The sequence below is a fragment of the Ailuropoda melanoleuca genome, chromosome 12 (assembly GCF_002007445.2).
Source record: "Ailuropoda melanoleuca isolate Jingjing chromosome 12, ASM200744v2, whole genome shotgun sequence".
Lineage (NCBI taxonomy): Eukaryota > Metazoa > Chordata > Mammalia > Carnivora > Ursidae > Ailuropoda > Ailuropoda melanoleuca.
This window is the reverse complement of record NC_048229.1, coordinates 5052016-5077619: the sequence shown is the minus strand read 5'-3', so window position 1 is coordinate 5077619 and position 25604 is coordinate 5052016. Positions and strand designations below refer to the sequence as shown.

The following is a 25604-nucleotide window of genomic DNA, read 5'->3' as shown; positions in this document are numbered from 1 at the left end:
CCTTGGCAACAGCCGACTTCCTCCTTCCCCTCCACGCCCCCCTGCTGCCCTGCCCACCTCTCCAGCCACCCCCGCCCAGAGCTGCCCACCCTGTCCCCTAACTCACCAGCTCCACCTGAGGCCCCAGGCCTTCCAGAATCCGATGTGCAGCTTCGGCCTTCTTCTGCAGGGTGACAGAGAGGAGGAGAAATTTTTAAAAAAAAGAAAAAAAAAAAAAACCAAACAGAACAGATTATAAATAGAGGCGTCCGGAACAGCAGGCAGCTGCCCAGCCCAGCAGCCAATCCACGGCCCCGGAGCAGGGGGGCGCAGGGCCCCCTGCAAGCCCTCCCCAGGCTGGAAACAAACACAGGGGCCTCAATACCCCCGCAGCAGCCCTGGCAAGCCCGCCAAGTTTCGATTCTAACAAACACACGGTGTTCTCCGTGGCCTGCCCCCCCCAAACCCTCAGGCCCACGTCCCCCGGGGCCCAGTGCTGCGGGCACAGCTCTGTGCCAGCGCGCCACTCTGCCAGGCCCGAGATGCCTGCCTCCGCCTGGAAGCTGGCTGGTGTCTGCAATTACCTCAGAGCTGATGCCGCCGGCTGGGGGGGGGGTTGTAGAGGCGCTCAGAGATACCCTTTCTAGGATTCTTGTATTTCACAATCATGTGACTATTTCTGAGCTGCCCGGGGGCCTCCCCGCCTCCCTCCCCACTCACAACCCGGGACTTATTAGGAAAACAGGAACATGTGGCAGAAAGTGCTCAGTGGCTGTGAATGCAGCAGGCTGGACCTCCGGGCCCGGCCATAAAGGCGGACATTGTGCCTCCGCCAGACCCCGTGGGCCCCCAGCCTGGGACCACCAGGGCCTGCTCTCAGGAGGCCCAGGGGATGGCCTGGGGCCAGCTGGGGGAAGGGGTGGACAGAGAGCTGTGGACAGTGGCTTTAGCAGGGTTGCTGTTCAGATTTGGACCACCATGTGTGATAGAAAGCAGGGTGCCCACAGTGTGCACAGGGGAGACTTGATCCTCTTGTGACCCAGGAAAGGCTGGGTGCTCTTGAGTCAGCCAAACTCAGGGAGACCATCTAGGATCTGCAAGGAGCCGGGACAACAGGCCAAGCAAGTCACCATGAATGATCCCCAAATCCAGACCCACTAAAATGGGGTGCTCCCAGAGTCCTGAGGAGCGTGGCTGCCAAGAGAATTAGAGGCCCCGGCTCCTCGTGTCACAGCGGGGAGGAGGAATGCCGAAAGCCAACCCACTCCCCCTCACTTCGCCCCCAGTGACAGACAGTGGGCATGTAGGTGGGCTCAAGCTGGCACCTCAAACGAGCTCCGCCTAGAGCCCTGGGCCCAGCCCACCCAAGACCAAGCCATGCTCTCGGCCCCCTTCGTGCAGAGCCAAAACCCCGAGACCAGCAGCCTCAGCGTGTGGCTGGGGGCCAAAACATCAGGGGACAAATCAGGACTATAACGACTGCCATTTTACCAAGGACCTACTATGCGCCAAGCATGGAACACAGAGCACGCGTTAATATTCAAATCACACAAACACAATGTGAGGCGGTTACAAGACATGTCCCCATTTAACAGACCTGAGCCACAGAAAAATGACACAAGGAAAAAGTCCTGCTGATCTCCAGGCTCCAAGAAGAAACAAAGACAAGGGCCAGATCCCATGCAGGGCCTCCCCTGGGCTTGGGACCGGCACCGTCCTGCCCCGGGCACACCACAAACAAGACAGTGTCCCCGTGGGGCTGAAGAGAGGGGAACTCCTGAGCCAGGTCAAATGAAGGGATGGGGATGGGGTGGAGAGGGGACAGGGCAGCTACCCAAACATTTCCTGAGCACCCACTCTACTGAGCACTGGGGCAAAACACGGAATGAATGAGGCCCAGCCTCTGCCTGCAATACCCCCAAGTCTAACGAGCAGCTGGTCAAGAGCAGTGATGGCAGATGAGTACGTGCAATGGAGAAGGTACGTGTGGTGGGCACGCACAGCAACAAGCAGGGCTCGCGTCTCTCCAGAAAGGTAGCAGGTGCGATACATAAGGTGGGTTTTGAGAGATGAATAGGAGTTTCTGTGGGGGGTCAGTGGGAACTGCCCATTTAGATAAGAGAGATGTCAAACACAGGAAGGGTATGGCTGGGTAAGCATAAGCATGGGTCTTAGATCTGGGCACAAGGCCCACGGTGGGGGCTCCAGAAGCCCGTGTCCTACGAACCATACCAGACTGCATCTTCAACCACATCGTCACTCTCGGGGACATGGGCACCCAGAGAGGGGGCTTCCTGCAGCCCCCTGGAGAAGAGAGCAGGGAGGAGGCCCCTTCCTCACCTGCCAAAGCCACAGGGAACGCAGGAGACGGGGTGCCCCGAGCAGTCGGCTCGCCAGCACACGCCCGGTGCGAGAGTGCCTCTGCTCCTAACACTTCCCCAGGCTCCACTCCTCAGCCCTCAGCAACCCTGCAGCCTTTTAAGATGCACCTCAATTTCCAAAGATGGCACCCCCCCCGTTTACTCACCCCCCGTTTACCCACTGATACCTGTCCTGAAATGACCCCGAAAGACGCCACAGCGCTGGCAGGGCTGGACAGCATGGTGCCCCACAGCAAGGACCGTGGAGCCAGCTGGCCCAGGTTCAAGTCTGCTTACTAACTGCGTGGCCTTGGGCAAGTCCCTCCACCTCCCCGAGCCTCAGCTTCCTCCTCTAGAGGATGGGGGACCAGAGCACCGCCTCAGGCAGCTGTAATGCTTGAAATCAGGTGCTGACACACAGTAGGTGCTATGTAAGGGCTGGCTATCGCTATTACTGTGGTTGACAATAAGCACCAGGCCACGGCTCACACTAGGGTGCCTGGCTCAGCTCCCAGAGGGCAACCCCAGGAGCTCATGCCAACAGGAAGGGAGGAGCAGCGGTCTCACCTGGCACTGGGGGGCGGGCTGGGGTCTCTCATTCAAGAGACCACACTCCTGCAGGGGACCCTATGGTACAGGCGGCCAGACCTCCCAGTGGCCAGAGAGCCTGGGGGCTGTGCTGGGCCATGAAACCCCACGGTCACCTGCACACATAGGCAGGTGCACAGGCCCCGTGGACCTGCATGACCATGTACCATGCCTACATCTATAAAGGCATGAACGTCTACACCTGCGTGCCACCCAAGCTGACTCACATACACACACCCACATTCACATACGTGTGCACCAAGGTGCGCCCAGGTCTAAGGGTGGGCCCAAGTGGACACATGCATATCCATGAAGTATAAACAAAAACAACCACATACGTGCCCAAGCATGCCAACCCACATAGACATCTGCACGTGTCACACAGCTAACAAGTGTGCCTACAAATGCAAGGGTGTCTAAGTACTCAAATAACCACAGGTGTGCCCCACATGTGCTCACACACACACACACGTGCATTCACACATGTGCACCATCATCCACAGGCCCTCTCAGACACACGTACACACACACGCGCATGGACGTATGAACGCATGACTGCCACATGCTCCGTGCATGCACATGTCAGATACACGTAGCCATCAAAAGGTCCACACGCATACACACATAAACACATACGTGTGGTGCATAAACGCACATGTGCTCCAAACAAGCTCGCACATATGCACTTGTATGTGCATACACGTGACCACGGCTATCCAGTGAAACGTGTATCCCCTCCCCAAACACATACACACACATACACACCCCTCTCCTCTTGGGCAGGGGCTCCAGACCCTCACCCTGGCTGGCCCCCTTGCCAGCCCCCACCACAGATCCCCCGTTCTAGCTTCTCAGCTGCCTACTCTGGACTGAGCTCCAGGCCTCAACCTCTCTGTCTGCAGAACAGGGGGCAGCACACATGCACCCACCTACCCAGAAAGTCCGAGACCCCAGCATCCCATCCCAGGCCACGGCACCCTCCCCTCCACATGGTGTCTACCCGCCAAGCACCGCAGCGATTCAGGGAAGCAGGACCCCAAAAGTTCAGTGCACTCTCTGCACATGGGGCCTGAAGATGCAGCCCAGAACCTTCTAGGTGTGTGAAGAGGGAGATACAGTGGGGAAGGCAGAATTCGCGTTAACAAGTTCATCAGGCCAACATGCACTATGTGCAGAAGATGAAGTCCAGAGGAACCCTGGACCCTAGGAGTAGTTAAGATGGCCAGTCACGGAGGCCAAGGGAGGAGCCCAGTGCAGGTGCCAGGGCTGCAGGACTGGACCAGAGCCACTGCTCTGAAAGCCCCGAATTACAGCTCCGGGTGGGCCGGGGAGTCTGAAGCTGGGCATTGCGGTGCCTAGACCCCCAAAACACTCTATAAAATGCTTCATGGTCTCAGCTACCAACACTACTGTTAGTATTACTCATGACGGTATTTGTCGTCTTGTGCTGCTGATGTGCCCTAATCACTTTCTACATTTATTTTCTTCTTATTTATTTACCTAAGTAGGCTCTATGCCCATCGTGGGACTTGAGCTCATGACTCCGAGATCGAGAGTCAAATGCTCTGCCGACTGAGCCAGCCAGGTGCCCTATTACATTATATACAAACCTTACTAAGGGCGCCTGGGTGGCTCAGTCAGTTAAGCGTCCAACTCTTGGTGTCAGCTCAGGTCGCCATCTCAGGGTCCTAAGATCAAGGCCCAAATCAGGCTCCACGCTGAGCACGGAGTCTACTGAAGACTCTCTCTCCCTCTGACCCTCCCCCACCAACGCGCGTATGCTCTCGCGCTCTCTCAAATAAATAAATCCTTAAAAACCCGAAAACAAAGCAAAATCCTTACTCATAAGATACTCGAAATGTAAGACAAAAGACGATGTAGATCGTACTCTCTGATTCCCTCATCACTCAGCAATGCACAAATAACCACAGGGGTGCCCCACACGGGCTGCTGCACACACGTGCACTCACACGCACACGTGTGAGTGTGGATATGCTCTGCGCCCATACATGCAGCCTCCTCACCACCGGGGAGTCCTCTGCACTGGTAGTACCTTTCTGGCCCGTCCCACCAGTGCCCGTGCTTGCAGACCTAGCCCAAGCCCTGCCTCCCCCAGGAAGTCTACCTCAAATGCCCACCGCCCAGGATGCCTACACAGTCAGCATCACCGACGGGAGCCTTCAGGAGTGTTGCACGTGTTTGTTTGACCCAAACCCTGAAGTGCATGCACGCTCCTAGACCCACGAGGCCGCCACCTCCCGCCCCTCACACTCTCCCTTTGAACATGAAATGAGACCCTGCCCCTCTCTGAGCCTTTGCCTGTGCTGGGACCCCTCCCCACCAGAATGCCCTCCTCCTCAGGGGTGACGGCCCACCCACTGCTTCCAAGAAGCCTTGCCCAATCCCCCCCCCCCCCCCCATGCCTGACCCCAGGGGACCTGCAGAGACTCTGCCTCCTGTTCGGCCATCTGTGTGCACCTGCCCGGCCCCGCCCACAGAGGCAGCTCCTGGGAGGCAGGAAAAGCCTTGCTCAGCTGGCTCCCACCGCGCGTGCTGGGCACCTCAACCATGTGCCCCGAATGGATAATGAGCCAGAGTCCAACATGCAGAAAATCCAGACAGGCCCTGCCCAGCAGGGAAGCTGCGTTTTCCAGCCGGCAAGGCATTTAGAGACAGACCCTTGTCATCCACCTCTCAGAGAAACCAGCAGGGAAGGAAGGAGGATTAAAATTTAATCCTATTGATCCCCCAAGGGGCGGTAAGTTCTGGCTGCTCCTGCCAAAGGCAGCTGAGGGGCTTCCTGCCCACCCAGCCTCCAGGCCCTGAGGCTCAGCCCGCGTGGAGGGGAACCCCTCCATACTAACCTCCACGGGCGCCAGGGACCAATCCCAGCACCCCCAAAACCACAGGGCTCTTCCAGGGGAAAGAGTCTCCCCTCCTTTCTGCCATCCTTCATTTATTCAAAAAATGTTTACTGAGTAACTACTATGTGCCAGGCACTGTTCCAGGGGCTGGCGATACAGTTGGGAAACAGACACAAAGATCCTTGCTCTCACAGAAGTTCTGTTTACAATAAACAGAATAAATAATAAAATGTGAATCATGTCCAGTGGAGTGGGAACAAGGGCAAAAGAGAAAATTAAAGCCAGGAAGAGGAGAAACATCCCTTGAAGGGTTTTCAGGACTAAACGGAGGATCAAAACAGGCAGTGCTGAAAAGGGGACATTAGAGCAGAGAACTGAAGGAGCAAGTAAGTGAGCCCAGTGAGAAAAAGCAGCTCCAGCCAGAGGGCACAGCCAGTGCAAAGGTCCTGAGGTACAAGAACAAACGCCAGCAAGGCTGGGGCAGAGGGAGGCTGTAAAGACAGAAAAAGGGAAATTCAGGGACAATGAGGGATAAAACCCTTGGATCAACAGTGTGCCCATGTGTGGTGACTTGTGGGTGTGATTATGTCTCCCCCGCCAGAGAATCAGTGCAAGTGGGCCAAGGTCACCGCTGTGCCCCACTGCCTGGAACGGAGCAAGTGCTCAACTACGCGGCTGCTGAATGGATGAATAAACAAATGAAGAGGAGGATGAGTGTCATGCCCCCAGGGAACCTGAATTTACCTGGCAGGGGCCTGTTCTCAGCATCCCCAGAACGAGGGTTCAAGTCCTAACTCGCCACTCACTAGCTATGAGGCCGCAGGGAAATTGCCAGAGCTTCAGTTTAATCTAACCCAGCCACTCCTACACCATCAGGGCACCATCAGAATGAAATCCAAGGAAATGGGCTCAAAGCCCCCAGCCTGCAGTGCTGGGGCACACAGGGCAATGCCAGCACTCTGGGACCCCAAGGTGGTAATCACCAGCCTGGGGTTGGGGGGCACAGGCTGCATGTGCCTGGCCAGCCTCCTCTTCTCTTGGGAGAGTCCCCCTCCCTCTGTCTAGTCCCGGGGCGGGGAAACGACACTGGGGACAGCACCCCAGTCTCCAAGGGTGGGCCTGAGACCCAGCCCTGACCAATAAGTGGAGTCGGACCCCCTACCACCACTACCCCTGGGGCCTGGGACAGGCTGAGAAATGAGCATGTGACTCCAGCCAGTCACCAACCCTGCGCCAACCCTGCAACTGTTTCCCCTCTGCCCTGGGAGGTGGGTGGGCCTGAGGTGGCAGCAGCTTTCCCATGTCCTGGGGAACCCTGCCTGAGAATGACATCGGCACCGAGAGAGCAGGGATGCAGGCGGAGAGCTCCCAAAATCTTCATCTGAGTGCCTGGATCCACCCACGCCTGAAGTAACTAATAACTAACACCAACCTTCATTTTAAGATTCAATAACCCCTCTTCGGCCTCAGCCAGTTTGAGCTGGGTTTCTGTCTCTTGAATCCAAGGGTCTTGACTTACTGGACCTTCCTGGTCTAGCACTTTACAGTTTACAAAGCCCTTCTTCTAGCCATCTCCGCCATATCAACCCTGTGACTTCAAGAATATGGCCAGGACCCAGAGCAACCAAACACCTGAGACTAAAATAAACCACCCAGCTCATCCGGGCGTAGGCTGGCCTGGAATCCAAGCCCCCTCCTCCTCCCCCCATCTGCCCACTCACACAGAAGCTGCCGAAAATCTGGACGGAAGGAGATGGGAATTCTGGCACGGAGACCATCCTGAGTAAGAACTGGAAGGGGGTGTCTTAACTGCTCTTGGGGGAGGGGGAGGGGGAGTGCTGAAGCCAAGGAACCAAAGACCAATCTGCTCTGCAGCCACGGCTCTTTGGGGAAAACCTGGTGAGACCTGAAGGACAAAGCCCAGGGAAAGGCGGGTCAGTGGCAGGGCTGGGAAGAGGAGCGAGTTTCCCACAGGGGGCACCAAAGGCCTGTGCCTTCGAGTCCACCTGGCTGCGGAGGGCTGGGGGCTGCAACCTGCTGGAGTCTGCCAGCCCCAACAGGCTGAGCAATGACAAGGACCAATGACATCCTGGGCAAAAGCCACCAACCTGCCTCCATGGCTCCTGGAGGGAAGCATGCCTGCTCTCTCACCCAAAGGTCAGGGAGGGTAGGCAGAGGGGCTGTCTGGGGCGACAGCCGGGAGCCCTGCCCTTGTCCCCTCCACCACAGGCTCCTGGAGTCAGCTCAACCTCGGCTCCAATTCCCAGCCTCAATGATCACTTGCTGTGCAATCTCAGGTAGCTCGCCTTCCCTCTTGGAGCCTCAGTTTCTTTATGAGTAAAATGAAGAGAACAACAGTGCCTGTTTCACACAAGCAGGGAGAGAATTACGTGGAATCACACACCACGTAAGCAATAACCAGGAAAGAACACTGGCAGCAGTCACTGCACCAGCGAGCACTTGCTCCGTGCCAGGCATTGTTCTGAGGGCATTCCACAATGAACTCATTTCATTCCCACGCCACCGTGCAAGGGAGGTGCTATAATTACCATCACTCTGCAGGTGAGTCATGGGGAGGTTTCAGCAAGTCACCCGAGGTCGCAGAGCCAGGGAGTCGTAAAGACGGGATGTGAACCCAGGGCATCAAAAGCATATGTGGCTTTAGCATATGTGACCCATTGGCTCTCTTACCGTCAGGGTCATTATTAGTGTTACTCGGGGTGGGGGCCAGGGTTTCGGAGGGTGACCAGCCCCACAAGGTCCAGCACGTAGCTCTAGGCCCCCAGAGGGCTCAGTCTCACCCCGCATCTATTGCCGCCTCAAGAGGTGGAAGCGTTGCCAAACCAACTGATCAGTAAGTCCCTATCTGCAGCTACTGCAACGGGCTCCAGAAGCTACCAGGCCTCCGCCCAGGCCCCACCTGGGCTCTAAGCAGCCAGGGGCAGATCCTACAGCAGAGACCGCTGGGAAGGATAGCCAGGACACCTGCCAGGTAGGGGGACCAGAGGAGACAAGGCAGGGAGAAGAGGTCCCCCATCTGTCACACTTCACTATGGGACTTCAGACAAGAAACAGTCCATTTGTGGGGACAGATGTTTCCTCACCTGTCAAATATGGGAGGGGACTCACACCCATAGGCCCTGAGCACATTTGCCAAGAGTCCACTATGAATCATGGAAGCTGAGCTCTCAGGGTCTTGATTAGGATGACAACAAGCTCCCCACCTCACCAGACACCAGGTTCCACTTCAGGGCACCCCTGGAGACACTCTGCTCTGGTCCTAAGTCACCAAGACCGAGCCCCCTCCAATCAGCCAGCACCTGCCCTCCAGATCTCTAGGAGCCCCCACAGCCGGCTACAGACCCTGTGTTCCACCATGCCAAAGCCCCTTCCAAGGCTATATGTCAGCAGAGGCCAGTGCTCATGATCTCGGACCTGACGGCCCACAAGTTCAAGTCCCAGGTCCACCACTTTCTAGCTGTGTGGCTTTGGACAAGTCTCACCTAACCTCTCCGGGCCTCAGTTTCTCCCTGTGTTAAATGGAAACAATTACTGCACCTACCCTCCTGGGACTGCTACGTAAAGAACCTGGCCCATTGCCTGAAAAGGTTTGCTATTACTGTTAATAATAATAATAATAGTACTGTTTACTGTTACTGTTAATAACAATAAAAATAATAATAATAATAATAATAATAATAGTACCACTGACTTCTGCATTACAGGAATTTCTTTTGTGTGAATTCCAAACTGATTGCCCAGTCCTTCCCACCCCAACTTTCCAATCAACCAGCCCTGAGGCTCTCCTACAACTTGATGCCTACACTGCCCCCTTGCATCCCACAGGCCAGCCACAGTCCACCCCCATCAGCACGCTTGAGCAGAACAGCCACAGCCACACCAAGATAGGCTGCCCCCTCCTGTTCCTGCTCCCAAACCCTGGGGTCTGTGCACACATGGGAGATCACAGAGGTCCCCATTTCTCATATGGGAATGCTGAGGCCCAGGGAGAAAGCCGGTCCTTCCCGGCGACAGCTGCAACACCTGGCAGCCAGCCCAGGGCCAGCGAGGGAACAGGGAGTGAGGGCTCTACAGGCCAGGGTGGGGCATACCCGGTTCTCGTCGTAGATGATCTGCACCAGGCTGCGATGCTTTGACTCGATGGGCGGCGGCGACACGGGCTTCTCGGGCTCTGGGGGCTTGGCGGCCTCCTCCTCCAGCTGTTGCTGTGGGAAGGGTGAGAGTGCAGTGGTGAGCACCCTGGAGGGCGGAAGGCGGGATGCAGCACCCCCATGGTGGAGGGGCGGCCCCGCGTAGCCCAGCAAGCTCAGTGGACTCGCACAGGAAATCAGGCTGCTAACCATTTCCTCTGAGTCACCAGGGGACCCCGAGCCCTGGAGAGGCCCCTGCTGGGCGGGGAAGGGCCCACTGCAGGCTCTCCACGGTGCAGCCAGCCTTCCTGGGTTCAAATCCCACTTTGGCCACTCATGAGCTAGGTGAGCGAAAGCCAAGGGCCGAGTCGTGCTGTGCAGCCGTTTCCTGGTCTGTGAAACAGGGCTTATCACCAGGCCTCCCGGGCAAGCTGGTCCACGTACAGCATGGCTGGGGGCTCACTAAAAGCCGATGGCTAACTCCTCCTCATCATTACCAGAACCATTTCCATCAGGGGAGGCTGTGTGGATGCTGCAGCCCAACTGTGTGGACTGGAACCCTAGTTCAAGTACTTCCTTGCTCTCTACGTGGGAAATGCCTAAACGTCTCTGGGCTTCATTCTCCTCATCTGGAGACTAGGGATAATTAAAGTCTGCACCGTGGAGGGCAGGTGCGAGGGTTTGATGTGCGGGGGCAGGCAATGCACGCAGCACCGAGCAAGCACGTCCTCATCCTCATCTGCCTGGTGCTCTTCGGGCTGGACCCTCCTCCTCCAAACACCAAAGGGCATCCCTTCACGCCCTATCCACCTTCTCCCGGAAAGGGAAAGTAAAGATCAGATAGCTTAAGACACTGGTCCACGGTCACAGAAGGCCAATGCCCAGGTATGTGCAATCTGAGAGGGCATCCGGAGTGAGAACAGAACACTATTTCTGCTCATAATGCACAGCCTACCCAAGACCACGGACCATGGAGCAAAGCAATATAAACTCAAAAAGGCGGCCAAGACAAGACCAATGCAGAAGGAGCCAGAAAATCCAGTCCTGGCTTCTGCGGGCACCCAGGCCTAGCTGGTACAGCCAAGCTGCCTCAGTCCCACAGTGACCCCTGGAGGTAGCTTCCAGAAGGGCAGCCAGCATCTGGCAAAACATGGAAATCTGCTCCCCAGAAAGTGCAAAAAAAAAAAAAAAAAAAAAAAAAAGAAGCAGCGAGTAAGTGGAAGCAGCATACAGCCAGGAAGGAGATTCTCTCCGATCCGTGAAGGTGGCCCTTCCTGAGGCACCAAGGAGAAATACCATCTGAGACGCACAAAGACCCTGGCGACGCACAGCTCCGCCAGAGCCGGATGCAAACCTCACTCCATCGCTCACCAGCTCTGCGCTTTGGGCAAGTCCCCAAACCTCTCTAGGAGAAGATGCACGAAACGTGCTGCTACACAGCTTGACAGACACTGGCTATCGAAGGCAAACCGAAACCACGGTGAGATCCCACCTCTTCCCGCCAGGACGGCTAGAAGGAAACAGAAGCACGGAAAACAAGGCACATTGGTGAGGCCGTGGGGGGACCGGGAGCCCCGTGCTCAGCTGCTGTGGAGGACAGTCCAGCGGCTCCTCCAAACATCACACACGGGACCACCAGACAACCCGGCAGCTCCACTCCCATGTACAGAGCCGAAGGACCAAACACAGACACTCAAGCAAAAACCTCAACGCAGCATTCACGGCAGCTCTGTCACGACAGTCAAAAGCTGGAAGGAACCCAAATGTCCACCAGCAGGCGAACGGGTACAAGAAATGTGGTCTATCCACACGGTGGGTGTTATTCAGCCTTTTTTAAAAGGGAAAGAAAGGGCTCCTGGCGGCTCGGTCGGTGGAGCATGTGACTCTCGATCCCAGGATCCTGAGTTCAAGCTGCACGTGGGGCACAGAGATTAGGCACTGACACCTACTATGACATGGATGAACCTTTCACCGAGGGAAAGAAGCCAGACAGGAAAGCTGATGCATTCTAGGATTCCACTTCTATGAAATACCCAGAATAGATAAATTCATACACAGAAACGCAGATTGGTGGCGGGTGAGAGAAGGGAGAAGGGGGCGTGACAGCTCAGGGGTACAGGGTCTCCTTTAGGGGAGATGAGAATATCCTAAAACTAGATACAAGGGATAATTGCCTGACCTTACAAATGTATTAAATGACAATGAATTATACACTTTAAAGTAAGTAATTTTATGTTTTGTGAATTCTAGTTAAAAAAATAATAAATGCAGGGCACGTGGGTGGCTCAGTTGGTGAGGTGTCTGCTTTCAGCAGGCCTGGGATCAAGTCCCGTGTTGGGCTCCCTGCTCAGTGGGGAGTGTGCTTGTCTGCTCCTCCCTGTGCCCCTCCCCACACGACTGTGCTCTCAACCTCTCTCTCCCTCAAATAAATAAATAAATACATAAATAAATAAATAAATCTTTTTTCCCCCCAAGATTTTATTTATTTATTGGACAGAGAGAGACACGGCGAGAGAGGGAACCCCAGCAGGGGGAGTGGGAGAGGGAGAAGCAGGGTTCCCACTGAGCAGGGAGCCTGAGGCGGGGCTCAATCCCAGGACCCTGGGATCACGACCTGAGCCAAAGGCAGCCGCTTAATGACTGAGCCACCCAGGCGCCCCAATCTTAAAAAATAAAATAAATGCCACTGTGGAATTAAAAAAAAAACAAACAATCAAGGGTTGCTCTGGGCCACCTGGCTTCCCGCCACAGTCATAAACATGTGCACATGACCTGTAGCTACAGCCCCATCCCAGAGCCAGGCCTGGAGCAACCAAAGTACTCCCTCCCTCCCTGCCCTTGGAAACACTGCCTGACCCCAACCACCACCCAGCCCTCATTCAGGAGGCCAGAGCCATCATCTTGGAAACCCACCTCTTATCCCCCAGGTCAGGGACAGCCGGCTAAACCTCAGTGACCAGCCCAGCTGCTGGACCACCCCCAAGTTCCAGCTCTTCCATGCAAACAATAGCCCCGATGCCTTCTTAGAATCGATCAACAACCTGGACCTCCTTCCAAAGCTGCTTACATGGCCCTGAACTGGCTTAACCCGCTGCCCATGGTGGCCCGGGTGGCCCTTAACCCTACCTGGAGCCCATACTTCCTTACCTAGAGAGGACTAACTGTGACCCTGCATCCCCCAGGGGCAACCCAGACGCTTCTCAGGGTCAAGACAGTGTCACACTGACTCAATCAAGTTTCTATTGAGCACCTACTATGCGCCAGCACGGTGAGGAGCACGGCAGTGAGCTGGGGCACGAGGACCCTGCCTGTAAACTCTAATTGTGAGAGGACCCCAATGTGACAAGGCAGGATGTGTAGTCATTCAAAGAGTGATGTCATCAAGAGGGGTGCGGGGACAGAACAGGGATGGCAAACTTCTGTGATGGCCCCAAGAGTAGATGCCTTAGGCTCTGCCAGCTGCCAGGTGTCTGTCGTGACCACTCAGCTCTGCCACTGTATCTAGAAAGCAGCCACAGACAACACGTGTGAGAGTGACTGTGTGGCAATAAAACTTTATTTACAAACACCAGCATCAAGCCAGATGTGGCTGGATTTGCTGGCCCCAGGATGGAGGGTGGCTGGGGAGGGCTCCTATGAAAGCCAGGAGGGCCCTGCTGTGGTGGGGGTGTCTGAGCAGAGACTGAAGATGCCAAAGGGAAGCCTGTGAGGATCCAGGAAAAAGCAGATTATCGATTAATTTTATATCAATTAATGTTAAAAACTAAACTATAAAATTAGTATCACAAATCTTTACGTTAACTCTTCTTTGGTCTCAATGGTTACCATACCACAGGACCCCGTTCTTCCTCACAACCCTATGACGTGCTGTCACGTCCGTTCCCGTTTCACAGAAAGGAAACCAAGGCTCGGGGAGGTGACTGTTCTAAGGCAGAGCTGGGAGGCCCCGCCCATCCAGCTTCCAGGGCCACAGCCAGAGGCAGGAGGGGTACGAAGCACAGAGAGGTAACTGCCCTCCCCACATCACTGGGGAGTGGTAGCAGCAAGATCGGAACCCCGACAGCCTGACTGTGAATCCTGGCCTCACCCACACCTCGCTCCTCGCCCCAGCCGGCTGGTACAGTAGGCACTTGAGGCTTATTCAAGCGCGGGTGTCGTTTTATTCAAGTCACAAGAAGCTGGAAGTTCAGCTCCTCCACCGCACCAGGTGCATGTCACACGTGGCTTGTGGCTACCTTTGTGGACAGCGCAGGCCCAGGACATTCTCATCACTGCAGAAAGCTCTGTGGCCAGCCGTGCACCACACAGAACAGCACTCTGGCCCAGGCACCATCAGGCAGAAAAACGAGCCGGCACGTGGGCAGGCCCGGCACACGTTCACTGCTATTCCCCGTGTTCTCTTCTCCAGAGCACCCCGCACCCCCGGCCCGCACCTGCTTCTTCTTCAGCTTGGAGATCTGCTGCTCTACCATGGTGATCTCGCGGTCCACCCGGTCCATGTTCTGGATCAGCTCCTCCTTGGAGAGCCGCGGAGGTACCATCTCTAGCTCAGGGTCAGTGTGCGGAGGGCTGGGAGGAGACACGGGCTCCAGCTTGCCTGCCAAGCTGCGATCCTGCGGGGGAGGGAAGAGGAACATGGGATCAGCGCAGAGGGCAGCCCAGCCAGCATGCCCTGCCACGCTCCCTGAATTTCCAGCCATGGCTTCAGGCCCCAGCACATGGGACGGCTATCACAACGGTCCCCATATCCCAGACGCAGGGCTGCCTACAAATCCCACGTCCCTGCCTTGGCCCTCCCTGGCCCTCCTGCTGAGGGGACTCAGCCCAGCCTGCCACCCACTCCACAGAGGCCTGACCCCTTATGTCCTCCTATATGGAAGTTTTCACAACCTCTTCTCAGGTCGTGAAGGCTTCCCTCTTCCCTCTTCCCTCTTCCCACAACACGCCTCTCTCTTGCTCCACCAGCCTAGCTGTGTCCTCCCACAAAACCAAACTCCAAGAGCAAGTACCGAGACCCCCAGATCCCAGCCCCCAAGACCTGGCCTCAGCAGACCCTCCACAAACATCGATTCACACCACTCTGTCCAGATCGGCAAGTTACAGACTATCACACAGAGCGCAAGCCTGGTTTTATAAACACGAGAACTGAGAACAAGCCACACAGAGGCGCAAGTAGGTACAGGCAGTGGGGGAGAGGCTTTCACTTTCTTCTTTTTATGGACCAGTATTTTTCTGCTTTTCCTTCTTTGAGGAAAGGATTACTTTTTGTGTAATAAAGCTGTTTTCAAAATTGGGTTAAACACACAAGGGAATCCTTCATTGGGCTATGCATCGACACTTTCATGCCAGCTGGGGTTTACTGAGCACCCAAGCTGTGCTGGGAGCACCCTGGGGAGGAGGTTACAGAAACAAAACAAAACCCAGTCCTTGCCTCTGGAGCACTCACGTGCAAGGCCCCAGGTTCAGATTATAGCCCACTTCACCACCTCCCAGCACTATGACCACAAGCACCTCAGGGACCCGCTCCCTGCCTCGGCTTCCTCATCTGTACAATGGGACGATCCCCACCTCCCAGGCTGCTGAGAGGCTGGAATGAGCTAACGTGCACAAAGAGCTCAGCTCAGAGCATGGTATACTGTAAGTGCCTCCTGAGCGGGGGCTGGGATTGTCCTGCCCCAAACCCGGGCTCCAGGCCTGGTGGCCGGCACAAGCAGAACCCAGCCCACACCCGAGCCGTCCTCAAGGCCACGCCAGCAGCTGCTGGCAGAGGAGGCCCCGGGGAGGAGCTCCAGGCCGTCATCTCCCCACCCCCATGGCAGCTGCACCCAGAGGACAGAGGACACATTATTCCCTGGGACAACTGCAGCCCCAGGGGTTGCCAAGTGCTCCCCATCTCAGGACTATCAGAGGCTGTGCCATCGTGCATCCACCCCTCCCCTAAACACAGACCCTCACAAGGTCCACATGGCCCAAGGTTCTCGGGATGTCACTGGGTTTGCCTTCTGCCATCATCGTTTCCTTCTGAGACATGGGCAGAGCTGGCATGGGGACTTAGGCTTTCCATGCTCAGAACACTCGGGAGGGGCGCCTGGGTGGCTCAGTCGGTAAAGCGCTTGCCTTTGGCTCAGGTCATGGTCCTGGAGTCCCAGGATCCAGTGGCCCATTAGGCTCCCGGCTCAGCGGGGAGTCTGCTTCTCTCTCTGCCCCTCCCCCTGCTCGCTCTCCCTCCCTCCATTCCCCCCCCAAATAAATAAATAAAATCTAAAAAAAAAACCCATCAGGGGAAATACAGAAAAGACCCCAAGTCCTCAACCAGGTAGCCCCCACACTGCTCAGGCTGCGTCCACAGACAGGCCCCAGAAATCAAACCTCCTTGCACACCTCATCCCCATCCTCAGCATACCCTATCGACCAGACTCCCACAGCAGCCGTACGGGGGCTGCCACTTTGTCCCCACTGCACAGACAAGGAAACTGGGAACGTGGAGGCACATGTCCGGCAAGGATCTAACCCCGCACCTGGCAAAGGCCAAGTGGCAAAATAGTTCAGGTTGTATTTTGGACTCTGTCCAACTACTCACCCACCACTGCATCGGCAAAGCAGCCACAGACAGGACGCAAATGAATGAACATGGCCAACAAGACTTTATTCACAAAAAAAGGCTGAGCACTAAGTTTCGAGCTTGCCAAGTTTGCCAACCTCTACCCTTTGCAATTCACGAGTCCCTGCAAAGGAGGAATACTGTTTATCCCATTTCCCCGATGAAGAAAATAAGACCCGGTAGGGTTCAGTGACGTGCCTGTGCTCACCAGCCACGTGCAGTGGAGCCCTGGCTTGGAGGGCACAAGATGCTGAGGCTGGGCCTCAGTCAGACTCTGCAGAGGTGGGAAGACCATGAGACCAGGCTACAGGGCATCCCACAGCAGCAACAGGGTCCAGACCATGCACTTATTCATCCCAAAGAACTGCATGGCTGCACAAAAGAGCAAGAGCAAGATCTCTTCCAGGGTCCGGGACCCCTGACATGAGTGGCGAAACTCTGCAGAAGAAAAATTCCCTAGAAAAACACTCAGTGAGCTTGGGACCCTAACTACTCCCCAACAGGAGGGCCCAGCTGGTGAACACGGGCGCACGGGCACCTGACCCCACACACACCACACCAGAATCGGCTCGTGTGCTCTGGCACCTGAGGGCCTTTGCACAAGCTATCTCCTCTGCCCACAACACCCGACTCCACCTTTGCACCAGCTGAAATCAGACTCGCCTTCCCCTGCCACCTCCCCCAGCCCGAGATCTGCCGCTTCCTCCGTGCATCCAGGGCGCATGGCTGGTCTCTCCCTGCAGACTCAGTCACTTCTCAGGGTTCTGGAGACAAAACGTGTGGGGTGGAGTGGGCCCTGGAGCCCAGCAGCATTATCTGCTGTAAGAAACATCTCCCCTCCCCTCTCTGATCTTCCAGCAGGACCAAGAAGGAAGATAAACAGAACCCCCACCCAGAAGAGTTCTCGAAAGCAACACTAGCAAAAACAAAATTCCATCCCAAAGCTGGCAGGGTCAGCGCAAGGCTTAGATGAAGCAATTGGCAACTGCTGGGAACCACTAGAAAAGTTGCTGGAAATTTTTCCTTAAATTCTTGATGGGTAAGACCCATCTTCTTCAATGGGTTCTTGTCACTTGAGGTTCAGGCTTAGCTTTTATTCTCACCAAAAACGCACAAGTGGGTCCATCCATGGCCAAACAGACAAATAAAATGTGGATCATCATATACTGGACCACGATTTGGCCATAAAAAGGAAGGAAGAAGTTCTGATCCGTGCCACACCGTGGACGAACCTTAAGAACATGATGCCGAGCGAAAGACAGAAAAGGCCACGTATTATGGGATTCCGTTTATAGGACACATTTAGAACAGGCAAATCCAAAAAGACAGAAAGGAGATTGGTGGCTGCCAGGGGCTGGGGAGGAAGGAATGAGGAGTGACTGCTAATGGGTGTGGGGTCCCCTCTCAGGGTGTGAGAATGTTCTGGAACTAGTAGAAGTGGTGGCTGGCCAGCATTGTGAAGGTACTAAATGCCGCTGAACTGTTCACTTTCACATGGTTAATTTCAGGTTATGTGAATTTTACCTCGACTTAAAAAGATGATGCACACCCAGGGGCAAAAGGGCACTTTCTCCATAACTGAGTTTTCCAGGAATGGGACCAAGGGAGCCTGGCTACTGGGCCTCCAGATGGTTCTCCCGATGGCTGCTGGCCTTCACTTCAGCCCAAAGCCACAGGAGCAAAACAACAAACCCATATCCAGTCGGTCGCCAGGTAGCAATTGGCACCATTTTCCCCGTCAGATGCCCTAGGTGTAAAATTCAGGCCAACACAGTAGAGAAAACCCATTACACAAAATTAAAGACACAGAGACAACAAAAGCCCTGTGGCCAGGGAGGTCCTCCACGTCCCAGCTTCAGGCAGGGGCAGAGCCGGCCTCAGGCACTCACAGTCCACTCTGGAGTCACAATGAGGGGTTCTAGGACGGACAAAGCCCCCAAGCACAGGCAAGAAGAGAAACAGCTATGGCTGGAAATGTGGAGATGGAGGGAAAGCTCTCCCTTTATGCTGGCCTTGAACATGGAAAGAGGAAGGCCTGTAGTCACAAAATGCCTTCTTGTCAACACACCAAGACCACACAGAAGACGGCAGACCCAAGAGAGGGACAGAGATGGGGACCTGGTGATATCATGTCACCTGGATTGAGCTGTGCCTGAAGTCCACAAACCCTGGATTCCAGTTACATGAGCCAAGACTCATTCTTAAATTAGTCTGACATGGGTTTTCTGTCCCTTTCAGCCAACAGAGGCCCAAGAGACAAAGGGACTTTCAGAAACGGTTCTATGTATGATGACTCTACACTCACCTAAAACAAAGTCTGATGAATTCCAAAGGAAGCCTGATACCACAAAACTCCAGAGGCTCAAGGGCAGGGAAGCATTATAAAACAGAACACTTTTATAAGAAAAAGGAACACAGCTGGTGTTGGGGGGCAGGGCAGGGCTGTAAAAAAAAATCCCACTGAATTCCTGTCTCATGCATCCAGCTGAATTCCACAAAGCAGACGCAAAAAAACATCTGAACACTTTCAGAGTTGTGTTCTCCCCTGGCTTCTTCCCTTGCCCAAAATCTGCTCAAACTTTCCAAATGCTCTTATTAGCAAGCAGCCTGGAGCAATTACAGTACTTGGTCCAGGCAGGCCCCAATACTGGGCCCATTACTCCCCTGACCCCCAGGGTCCAGGAAGAGAAGACAGAGACACAGAGACAGACAGAAACGGACACAAAGACTAAGACTCCCCAGGGAGCTGCAAGAAGAGGGACAAACAGAAGCTCACAGAGCCACTGCAAGGCACAGAGACCCTTAGAAGAACCCAAAGGCCTGAAGGCTCTGAGCCACTATTCCAGAGGCCAGTATGGGTGCGCAGCAGAGACCTAATGGGGCTGGCCAGAGACAACTGTCGGCCTGTTCTCTAGGCAGAACTGGACAGGAGCAGGGGGCACAACCCACTGGGGGCTCCAGTCCCTAGGGAGGAAATCAAAGCTGCCTGGCATGCCCTTGGCCTGGCCACTGACATGGCCCTACACCCCTTCACACATATGCCACTCGCCTATCATCCAAGACCGGCTTAGGGAAATAGCTTCCCTAATGGCAACATCCCTCCCAGGAAACTGAGCAGTCAGGAAGCAAGGGAGAGGGCACAAACTCAGGTGCCAATGGGGGGACAGCAGGCACTGGGAAGAGGGAGGTAGATCGCCCGCTAGGGGGACCAGAGGGGAAGCCCACGGCAGGACAGCTAGGTGGCTTCAGTGGCCACTTCCCAGGGATGGTGGACGAGTGGCTTTCTCCCTCAGGCTGGGGCCCCGCTATGAGAAGTATGCTCTCTGCTCACACTTCACGGGGCTAGGAAGATGCAACAGAATGATGCCCACACTTGGCACGCTACCTGGCACGCTGACGTAACATTAACGTACCATCATCACCACCACCACGGGATACCCCTTCTGCACCAGCCCCCCAGTAAAGCGCCTGCCTTGGCCAGAAATCCCACCATTCAATCCTGTCCGGCATCAGGCAGAGAAGAGGACCCAGAAGGCCCGAGTGGGCCACTTCCACTGACTGGCCTGGCTCCCACTCCCACCAGTGCTGCAGTAAGAGGAGCACTGACCTCACCCAGCAGCTGGGAAGCTGTTAATGAGCTAACATGTGTCCCCACGGTTGTGAAGAAGCTGAATGGAAATACTCAGTACGGGCAGAGGTGACCTCCATCACTCAGGCAGCCAAGGATGAGCATGTCACCTGGCCACAACCCTGTCCCATCCCCAGCAGTGACAGTACAACAGCTTCAGGGGCACCTGGGTGACTGGCTGGGATCCCTCCATTAGCACGTCCGTCAGCTTCCTCTGTGCAAAATGGACACCAAAGAAGCTTCCAGCCTCAACTGTCCTGAGATTTACTGAAATAACAGAAGAACCTCCCACAGCAGCTGCCACAGGCACTTAAGCTATGCACATTCTCCCCCTACCATCTCGGCTCAACTTTCCATTTTAAAGAGGCGTCAAGTGAAGGAGCTCTCTATAGCACAGGCCACATGGTGGCCCTGCAGGCTGGACACGCCAAGGTAGGTCCCTGTCCAGCCAAGAAGTGGCCTGCAGAGCCAATCTTGGCCCAGGCCCAGCCTCTGCCCAGCCCTGGGGCACCCTGCACTCAGCCCCCCCCTCCCAGCCTCTTGCCAACGCTGTGCCCCAGCCCAGCACGCCCACCCCTCACCTTGCACCCAGTCCAATCGCAGAAGAAAACCCAGATCTTCTGGAGTTCCGTCTGGGGCCAGGCCTTACCTTGGACAGGTCCTCAGAGCCCCCAGGCTGGCCCGCAGCCAGCAGGGGTGAGGGCCGCAGCAGGGGGTCGGGCAGCAGCTCCAGGCGAGGGCGCTTGCTCTCAATGAACTCCATCTCTGACTTGCCCAGCTCAGGCAGGTATGAGTGGGACTCAGGTCGCAGGTGAAGCTCCTGGGACCTACAGGAGGCAAGGACACAGGGCATCGCATCTACTGCCCTCCGCTGAGCATCTGCTGGACGCCAGCCCCTCTTAGACCCCGAGAGAGAAGTGCCCATCTGTGGAAGGGCACACGGTGAGGCAGGACTCAATCGCAGACCTGTCTTCCTGCGAGTCACCGTTCACTATGTTTACAGGAAGAGGATGTACTGGTGGTGATTCCCCACTCCCTCGTCACCAAGCACAGCCCACGACAAGCAGCCCACCTGGAGCTGGTTACAAATGCAGAGCCTGGAGTCCCACCCCAGACCTACTGACTCAGACTCTGCGTGGAAACAAGAACCCTGGCTGATTCATGCGCACAGCCAAATCCGAAAAGCCTTGTGGGTACAACACAGACAATAACACACACAACGATGTTGTCTGCACATCACCCGCCCAGGGCAGACATCACTAGCCAACCACAGTGCTCTGGCTGCTGAATGTGGCCTTGCCCCCTCAACTCAGCCAGGCTGCCTGGGGCAGAGACAGGAGCTGTCCAGCTTGCTCACTCCCGACTGGCTCTCCTTAACCAGCCCCCCAGTATGCAGAGGACAAAATGGCCCAGAGAGGGCATGCCTTGCCTAAGCACACACAGCAGAGCCAGGACTCCCAGACTCTACCTCCAGCTCTTGCTCTTTACCAGACAGCCTGAACACTGCCCGCCCCTGCTGAAATGCTTTCCAAGTTCATGCCTTCCCTGAACACTCCAAGCACATTCTCCCCTCTGGACCTTTGCACGTGCTGTTCCCTCTGCCTGGAGTGCCTTTACCCAGCTCTCTGGATGACCAGCTACATATTGGACAAGTACCCCTCCTCTGAGAGGCCTTTCCTGACATCCCCGGAGGTGTAATACCAGCCCCACCCTGCATGTAATGAACAGGTCACGTGCCTCCTTCTGGAGTGATCTTGTGTGGTGTTTGTGGCGTATCTCCCCTGCGAGACTGCAGGCTCCCTGAAGGCTGGGCCGTCTACCTGGATCCCCACTGTGTGCCCACAGCCTAGAAGGGGCCGGCATGTGCCAGATGGCAGGACTCATTAGCAGTTAGCACTGTTATGATCTCTGGCATCTTGGGTCCCTGTTCTGACCTCGGTCCTCCCCGCACTGGGGTCCCCATCCCGCTGCACTGGCTCCTGTCCTCCCACCTGGATTTAAGGAAAGGCAGGCCAGCCCAGCAACAGGCAGATATCAGCAATGGGCACACACCTTGTCTGGTAGCTGAGGGACAGAATAGGCCGCACAGGAAAGGAGAGGACAAAGGGAGGGAAGGAAAGGGGCTCCCTGTGGGCACCCTGGTGCAGACATGTCCCTCACAACCAGCACCCCAGCCCTGTTCCTCCACATCCTGATGGTCAACCCCTCCTGCCTCGGCACACACCCAGAGACCACTGATGGCCCGTGACGGGAAGTCAGAAGGCCTTTGCCCCAGGACAAAGGCGAGCACAGTTCAACCACCCCCCATTTCACAGCACGCCAGCTCCTGCTCGAGCACAGACCTCCATTCCCCGACAAGAGAAATGAGGCCGCGGCTCCGAGCTGGGCGATGTGCAAGCTTCTCCTCACCTTTCATTCCCAGGCTGAAATTCGGAGAGCAGGGAGGGCCTCCTCCTCTGGGGCTGGATGATGGAGCCAGGCGACAGGTGTGAGGTGTAGTCACGGGGGTGGTGCTGGTACTCGAGCAGCCCGACGTCCTGCAACGAGAGGCCCAGGAAGTGAGTGAGTGAAAACAGCCCACTGCACAGTCATAGGCACAGGGGGCAGAGTCGCACGCTCCCTGCCCAGTGCTCGTTCCTGCGCTGGGCCACGGGCCACGTCCACACGCGGCTCCGGAGGCCCAGAGTGGCCAGAGGGCATGCCCGGGGTCGATCGCCAGCTGACCTGCACCCTGTGGTGCACAGCCTCGGTCCCTCACTCCCCACCCCCCCGGCACCTACAGCGCTCTGCGATGACGCCCTCTTTCCAGAGGAGACCGCCAAGCCCGCGCGTCAGCAGACAGCTGCATAAGCCACAACTTGCATGTCTACCAACCAGGCACTAAGGGAGCAGGGTGTGTGCACGAGACACCACCAGCACCGGACGGCCTGGGAGGCTCAAAGGCCAGTTTCCAGGACAGTTTCCAGGACAAGGCGCCACCTTGGGCTTCCCGAGTCTGATCTGTGATAGGAAAAGCCACACACGTGTGTCACATACAGAAGTACAGATCAAAGTCAGAAGGACAAACTGCAGGCAAAACCCTCCTTCTTAAGGAAAATGCCACCTAGTGTCCGTGACTCTCTGGGGAAAAGCTAAACGTTAACAATTAGATGTACCCTGATTGTCAACTACATTCAGATTTGAAACACATTAAAAGGTTTTTTTAAAAAAGGACAGAAGAGCACCCGGGTGGCTCTGGCAGTTAAGTGTCCGGCTCTTGATTTTGACTCAGGTCATGATCTCAGGGTCCTGAAATCAAGCCCCATGAGGGACCCTGCACTCAGCAGGGAGTCTACTTGAGATTCTCCCCCTCTCCCTATGCCCCTCCTCCAACTCGGGCTCTCTCACTCTCTCTCAAGTAAATAAATCCTTAAAAAAATTTTAAAAGGGTAGAAACAAGTCTTTCAAAAGAGAAAACAGGACTGGCTTCCCACTGTACCAACCCGAATCGATTAACTCTGTCTGCCTAGAACGCTCAGTTCTGTGTGCGGCAGTCGGTTAGCGATGTCTGACACAGGTGAGGCTTGGGGAGACTGGTACCGTGCGTGACTTATATTCTTCTTGGCACCTCTCCTCGTTCTTCCAATTTTCCATAAAATCTAGTCATTCTTCTGTTGTCTGTTTTTTTTTTAAGCAGTTATTTCTGTAAAGTGATCAGATGATATCAGGCAGGTGTGCTGGGAACGTATGTGTTTCAGAACTCCCAAACCAAGTGTGGAACAGACTGGGAGGCCAATGTCTAGAGCAGAAGAGTAAATGGAATTAACATGGACCCCATCAACTTCAGAGGCTGGAAACACTGAGGAAGCCCAACGTGAGGTAAGCTGCAAGGCGCCTCAGGCTGGAGGGGGCTGTCCGATACTCAAGCCCTCCGAGACTTGTTTCCTCATCTTTGAAGTGGGTGCCTGACCAGAAAGAAGGCCTCTGTGCCTCCTACCACTCCCTCCCTCCCTTAACTCTCCAAAGGGCTGCCCCCAAGATGAAGGGCAGCTTCCAGAAGGCAGAGAAGGGCTTGGCCTCTCCCTGCCCTGTGAGGACGTCTAGTACAAGGCACCCGGTGCTCGTGCAGGGTGGCAGGCGGGAAGGACAAGGAGAAGAAGGGCCTCGAGGGAGGGAGTGCAGGCCTCTGGGATCACGCTGGCAAGGCTGCCAGGCAAAGATCTCGCACACACGTACAGAGGTGTGAGAAGGAATCAGCAGGCTTTGCAGTCTGCCAGGAGGGAAGATTTTCTCCACCCGGCTCTTTCGCACAAAAGCAAAATGAGCAAAGCGGCAGAGAGACAGACAATCCAATCCCTCGGGAGGGCCGCAGCAAGACAGTGCTGATAACTGCCAACGGAGGCGGGAAGAGGCACATGGGGCCTTTGGGGCGGGGGGAGCGGCAGAGAGGCCACTTCACGAGCTTTCTAGCCTCCGTTTCCCAGTTTAGGAGGTAAGGGGGATATGCTTGTTTGAAAAGTCCCTCCAAGGAGCATCTCAGGGGCCATCTGCAGGGTCCTCACAAAACTCCACCCCAGGGCCTGAAGCTGGTCCCCAGGGCTGAGCCCAGGGACCCCCAAGGGTGTCTGGAAGCTCCACAGGAAGGCAAGAATTGAGAAGACCCCGAGAGACAGACTGACCCAAAGAGGGGCTCACTGTAGTCACATGAGACTGGATACGTCAGGCACGTGAGCTACAAGCTTCCCAACCACATCTCAGAGCGTGAACACTCTACATGAGTTAACAAAGTAGTAATAACACCCAACGTACATAAATTGCCTGTGTCCGCCTGCACTGAAAGTTTTAAATGTACTAATTAATTTAATCCCTACAGCAACGCCATGAGGTGGGTATCGTGCACAGTCCCACACAAACATGAAAAATCAGGTACAGAGAAGTTAAGTGACTTGCCCAGGTCACACAGCAGGGAAAGGAGGTTCTGAGACACAAGACTGGGCCAAGGTGGGTTCCTGCTGGGGGGCAGGGAGGAGCAGGGGGCTGGTCCTCAACCAACCCCACACAGTGACCGCAGCAAACCAGAGTTGGGGAGAAGAGGCCTCCCCTGCCCTCACCAGGTGCTTCCAAAGCTGCTGCTCAGAAAATCAGGGGAGGAAAAATGTCTCTGGGTGAGACCCCCACTCGCCTCTGCTGGCTTCTACCCAGCCATGGTGCCTCTGACACTGGGAATTGGGGCTTGCCGATAAATTATGCCCCTAAAGTCCCGGGAAGGTAACATGGGGCTGGAAAAGCAATTTAGCCAGGAGGGAACCCCATCTGGCACGTCCCTACCTAGATCCTGTGGGGCAACAAGGACAGAGGGGCTGGGGCATCTGAGCCTCAGGTCAAATGCAAGCTGGGTCTGGATTCTGGGAGATGTTTGAAGGAGAGGCTGGGAGAAGGATTTTCTTTGCGGCT

At 55.6% G+C, this 25604-nt stretch overlaps 1 protein-coding gene across 21 annotated transcripts in view; it reads right to left on the bottom strand.

The window, feature by feature from the left end:
- The window catches only part of NCOR2 (nuclear receptor corepressor 2), a 217925-nt gene that overhangs the window by 118268 nt on the left and 74053 nt on the right, over window positions 1–25604 (bottom strand). For all 21 annotated transcript variants that reach the window (XM_034639637.1, XM_034639639.1, XM_034639635.1 and 18 more), the window contains 5 exons: window positions 22581–22708; window positions 20821–20998; window positions 14376–14555; window positions 9904–10017; window positions 107–163 (listed from right to left, as the gene is read on the bottom strand). In XM_034639637.1, the coding sequence (XP_034495528.1) occupies window positions 107–163; window positions 9904–10017; window positions 14376–14555; window positions 20821–20998; window positions 22581–22708 (657 nt within the window). The remainder of the gene's footprint in view (window positions 1–106; window positions 164–9903; window positions 10018–14375; window positions 14556–20820; window positions 20999–22580; window positions 22709–25604) is intronic.